General features: G+C 36.2%; 1 protein-coding gene across 1 annotated transcript; it reads right to left on the reverse strand.

Moving 5' to 3' along the window:
• Positions 1-2,642: 2,642 nt before the first annotated feature.
• LOC130714100 (uncharacterized) lies at positions 2,643-5,657 on the reverse strand. The gene is made up of 3 exons (XM_057563984.1): positions 5,618-5,657; positions 4,692-4,783; positions 2,643-3,836 (listed from the first exon to the last, which is right to left on the reverse strand). Exon 3 carries the CDS (start codon positions 3,744-3,746, stop codon positions 3,285-3,287), a length of 462 nt encoding a protein of 153 aa, XP_057419967.1. The 5' UTR covers positions 3,747-3,836; positions 4,692-4,783; positions 5,618-5,657; the 3' UTR covers positions 2,643-3,284.
• Between the last annotated feature and the right edge of the window lie 343 nt (positions 5,658-6,000).

Here is a 6,000-nt window from a genome sequence, read left to right on the forward strand (position 1 = left end):
TAACACGGGCTGGGCGTTTTTGAATTATGGGCTCAAAGGGCCTCGAAAACCAGGTTACAAGAAATTGTACTTTTTATAATTTTAATTTTTCAAACTTTTAGATAAAAAAAGATAATGTTATGGATAATTTGGATGACCATCATGAGCCAAGCTCAAGCCCATGTAACTTGGTCTTTCATCCTTATTCACCTCTATAAATATAAAGGAGATGCATCCAAGATGAGCACCTCTATTCATAACATTTGTATCTTCCCATCTTGTTTTCTCTTCTCTCATCTCTTTCATCACTTGTTTAGACTTCATTTCATAACACATTATCAACACGAAACATTCAAGCACAAATAAACATGGAACATATTCACAAAAGAAATCGTGAAAGTATATCATTTTGATTCACTCATTTTCACATTTGAATATTTTCTTTCTTTCTTGGCTATCTGGTAGGCAACCTGAAATGAAAAAAAATGCTTAAATGTATATTACTCCGTAGTAGCTTGTTTTACCCTTCGCTCAAGCAAGAAAACATTGCTAAATGAGATCATCATTGAAAAAAAAAAAAAAAAACGTTGATATTATTGTCTTTTATTACGAATTAATTAGTCATTATAATATTAACTAGTGTTTTTTTACCCGTGCGTCGCACGTGGAATATGTCTATTGTATTTGATACGTCAAACAATCACTTGATTATTAAAAATATGTTAAACAACATATGAAATAGAAGCGTCTGAAATGCTAAGCAAAGTGATCAAAAGTCTTAAATTGAAACCCTGTTTGTCAGTCCCCCATCAGAAGTGCCCTATTAACGCTCCAGTAGACTACGAAGAAATGCACATCAAATCAACACAGTCATCATTCAATTATTGGACGTAGGGACCCATCAGGTAATCCTGGATAAGTTTCCAACGGGTAAATAGCCAATAAGAATCCGCTTTAAAAACACATATAAAAAAAACTACAAAAGGCCTTTGATAGAAAAAAGCAAATAACTCATGAATGTTCAAGTGTTGTTCTAGATACTCATCTTGTAGAAAAAAAAGTTAATAACTTAAAAGGGACCTGGGGAATGATAAAAAGTCTTCTTCAATTATGATAGACATCTAGTTCATATCCAAGCCATATCCAACTGGGTTGAAGATAGTATAGACAAAAGATGTAGTTCGATTATCGAAAAATTTATATACTAAGGATGATAGTACAATCATGATGAGAGCTATGTATTTATAATACATATATTGAATTACTCTTTTGTTGTGTTTTGAACTTATAACCTTTTGGCTTAAATATGTTTTTGGTCCCTCTATATTAAGGTTTCTTTAGGTTAGGCCCCTCTATTTTTTTTAAAAACACCCATAAATGGAAAATAATATTGAGATTTTAACCCCTGCAATCACCTTTTAGACTCTTACCATTACTAATTTCTTACCCTGTATTTAATATTAATACCATCAGACTCTTACATTTATACTTCTAAAATTAATTAAAAAAAATACAATTATTTAAGTATACTTTTCTATTGTTAAATACAAAATTTATACTTCTAAACCCTTTTCAAAATCAATGAAAATTGTAACAAAAATAATGTAACAAAAAAAAAGAAATGAATTTATTTAAGTACATTTGTCTGTTGTTCCTTCATCAAATAGTGGTTCCAGACCACGACAGTTCACAATAATAACAACTTGAAACTCTACGTCTTGTTGTCACTTGTGATTTAGATTGAGCTAAATATGTTATATGGGGAAATGTTCTCTCTATACTAAGATTGCATTATTGCAGCTAAATCATTGACTTTGGCGAAGATTTGCGTGTATAGATTGCATTATTGTAGCTAAATCATTGTCTTTGGCAAAGATTGTGTTACACCTAAAGCTTTTTTCAATGACTCAACTACTAGTCTGGAGTAACCTTTTTCTTGTCTCATCTCGCTCGAAACATTAATAGATCAATCAGATAAAGTGTCAAAATTTATTAAATGATAATCAAACTTCAATTGAAAGAACTCCATTTCTTGCAACAATTTGAAAGATCTCCATAAAACTACATTTGTCACCAACAAAGCCCCTTACAGTCGAATATATCTCAGGAATCATGATGTTGTTAACATGTATGATCTATACCCCCCACCACTCACTCAGCCCCTTGTAAAATGCACCAAACTACACATCTTGTACACATCAAGCACATTTCCCTTAATTATCACTAACCCTTGACTTGCAATTAATCCTCCAAAAGCTACAAAAGCATATTCACTCTAGAGTCTAACCCCTTTAAAAGCATCTAGAAGTTGTCAACAGAAAAAGTAAGCATGCTTTGTTCTCTCTCAAACTCATAATTATTTCCACATTGCATTCGACTACAACATCAGCACAAATACCTGCATCGGCTCAAGCAAAACAGATCAAAAGGTGTCAAAGGATCCGGAAGAAATAAGCATTATCAAAAGGAAGGCAACTGGAAAAAATATGCTTAGTGCAAAATCTCAAAACCCCTATGGAAACATAAGAAAAATTATTGAACCCTCCCTTTTAAGTTTTAGAGCACACCAGATAAAATCCTAAAACTATTGGGCAAAAGGGATAACAGAATTAAAATTCTCAAAAGAATTCAAGTAATAGTTCCAAACAATCTGTGTTCCAAACAACTACTAATTAAGATAACCTCCAAAAATAAGAAAAATACTTAAAAGCTTACCTCTCCACACCAGTTTTTTTTTTTTTTTTTGATAAGCCAAAAATTATATTGAAATGAAGTACAAGGGGTACTTCAACCCAATACAAAGAGAAAGAGATACAAAGATACAACAATAAAAAACCCAACAACCTTGGGGAAAGCTCTTAGAAATGTGCCTCATTAAAACCTTACCAGGAAAACCCCCTTGGGAAAAACCTGGTGAAGGAAAAAGAGTACACATTTGTAAGAGCCAAAGCGAAACCCCAAGATGTCAATTACAATAAAATCCATATACAATAATGGTGATCCAGAACAGAGCCACATCCTCAGGTCCCATAGCGTCAGTGCACCTAATACTATCCTTGGAATCCAATCAGCCATAAACCATTGTCCCATCCTCAATATGAACTTAGCAACACATGTAAAATATACTCCCACGCAAAGAGTCCATTGAGCCATATACCACTGCCACATTATCAATAAAAGTTGAACAACAAGTGTAAATGTATTCCACGCATCATTAGTATATCAAATGCTCATGTTGCTGTGACATCAGAAACGCATATACTCCCCTCACAAACAGCAATCTCATTACCATGACAGTTCAGACCTCACAATGACAGAAGGCACAATCGTGGGTTCGATTTCCACTCAAACCAAGAGTAGGAAAATTCAACCCGCCGAGCTGTTAACCACTGCCACGATTTAAGCTGAACCTGCTCCAGAATTTGGTCTTTAAGTAGCTCACCCCCACTGAAAACAATTCTATTACGCACACACCATAATGACCAAACTACAGTCAGCCATATTGCAACTTCACCTAATTTTTGAGATTTATTACTCCCAATTGAGGCAAATTGCAGTAAGTGTACCTCACCAACTGGAATCTGAGCTGTGGACACACCCAACCAGGCATAAACATCATACCATATCAGCAAGGCAGCGGGGCACGTAAAGAGCAAATGGGAACAAGATTCCTCCACCCGGCCACATAACGGACAAAGAGCTTCAGCGGCAGTATGAATGACTTGTCTCTTCAGCAAATTATCCCGAGTCTGAATGCGGCCTAACATTACTCTCCATGCAAATGCCTTTATGTTGGAAGGTGCTGGTGCTGTCCATATCCATGAGAACACAGGATTCGTTTCACCTAAGTTTTGTCCCTGCAAAAAAACATAAGAAGAATTAACTGAGTAAGAGCCACCCCCTTCTAGTTCCCACACCCAGCTATCCTGCTTATTCTCTACCAATTGTGCAGCTCGCAAAACCCCCGTTAACTCCTCAAACCATCCCACCTCCCTTCCTTGCAACCTCCTCCTCCATCGAAATGACCACCGCCACACCCCATTCTCCCAATAACCCATATTCTTCACTGGTTCCCGTTTCTGACAAGAAAGATTATATAAGCGTCTAAACCGAAGTTCTAAACTACCAGTTCCTATCCAGTTTTCTGCCCAAAACATGGTCTGGTTTCCTTCACAGACAGTTTTCTGCAGGTTATGTTCAAACCATGACCACCCTTCTTCCACACGAATGGACTGGACATCCTTCCACCATGATGATTCTCCGCAGGTTCTACAATTTGCCATGACCGCACGACACCAAAGACTATCTGGCTCAGTCAAAAACCGCCAGTTCCACTTCCCTAACAGTGCAGTATTAAATAACCTCCAATCCTTTACACCCAACCCACCATGGTCCTTTGGTTTGCAAACCTCCGACCATTTAACCCAATTAATTTTACTATCCGATTCGACCCCTCCCCACAAAAATCTCCTCATAATTCCAGTACAAATCGTGAGGACACCTACTGGGATTTTGAAAAAAGAGAGAAAAAATAGCGGTAAAGCAGACAAGATACTCTGAATCAGACACAATCGTCCTCCAAAGGATATATGTTTCTGTTTCCACGAAGAGAGCCTCCCCTTCATCTTCTTAATAACTGCATCCCACAATGCCAAGCTCTTTAATCTTCCTCCCACCGGGATCCCCAAATACACAAACGGAATGGACATTACCTTGCAATGAAGAACGGCGGCAAACTGCCCTAAACAATCCCGATCCACTGCCACCCCTGCCAATTTGCTTTTGTGAAAGTTGACTTTGAGACCTGAAATCAGTTCAAAGCAGTAATAGGTTCTCCATTAGGAACTCTTAACTATAAAGATGAAAAGTTGAAAATTGAAAGAGAAACATTTAAGCCAGTACACAATCCAAATAGAAACAAAAAAATATTAAATTGTAAGACCAATAACAGCAGATGTAGATTAGGTATAGTCAAGACAATATCCAATAGTATGAGGGCAATGAAACTTTGAAAATGTATGAGTGGCAGCATAGTAAAACTTCTTCTTGACCTCCTCCTAAGGCAATCATTAAAGTAATCATTATTTAATCCATCAAAACACCAGAGCTAGATTAGGACCAAAAGGTTCAGAACATGAACAGAGAGTGTTTAGCTTTTGGCACTGAAGAATGACATGTCATCTTTCTGTCTGATTAAAGAGTTCAAGTTAAAACACATCACTCTACTAAATTTCTCAACAGTATCATTTTATTAAGTTCCTGTACCACATTCATAGCTGCTCTAAATATAATTATATGCTCCGCAAATTTGATCTTGTTAGCCAATAGCCACGATCCACGACAGGACCATCTTTCATCCACCACCAATAATTATGTATCATTTTTGTTAACAATGATTGCAAAACTTTGATAACTTATCCTCCTTGTGATGAATTAGTCAGAAGATAACAGTGAATCACATTAATTAGACTTTCATTGCTCTGTAAACCTATAGACATTTTTCGCTCTGCATATAGAAAAAGGGTTTAAAACTGCTGAAGAAAAGGGAAAAAATTAGTGACTTGCTGGTACTTTGTATGGCCATTAGATTAACTTTTTATGAGACAATTAATTATGAGAAAGATATGAGTCACCTCACACAGTATTGAATGGAATTTGGAGTGATGAGAAATCCTTAATTTTGGCTACTATGTATCATAGGTGGAGCAGAACTATATGGCTGGATCATTAATACTTCCATTCTCACCATCTTTCGTATCATATCAAATCACCTGGCTAATGTCTCCTACAATAACCACCTGCAATATCTTTAGATACAAATAAAGAATCAAAACATTTGCTTTAAATCATAAGTTTAAAGATTTGCCTTGTCTACATACTCACAAACTATAATTGAAGCTCTCAGAATAGAATATTGTTGCGAGAATAGTTCATGGAAAGTACAGATAAGGCCAGTTGCAGGACATTGTGGAAGAGGGAACCTGCAGCAAAGATCTGTGGGGTTAACAAAATCTCTTGCTT

This window comes from Lotus japonicus, chromosome 4 (genome assembly GCF_012489685.1).
Source record: "Lotus japonicus ecotype B-129 chromosome 4, LjGifu_v1.2".
In the NCBI taxonomy this organism is placed as follows: Eukaryota; Viridiplantae; Streptophyta; class Magnoliopsida; order Fabales; family Fabaceae; genus Lotus; species Lotus japonicus.

What these genes read in the sequence shown, in the direction of transcription:
- LOC130714100 (XM_057563984.1), bottom strand. Translation starts at nt 3,746, where the DNA reads ATGTTAGGCCGCATTCAGACTCGGGATAATTTGCTGAAGAGACAAGTC.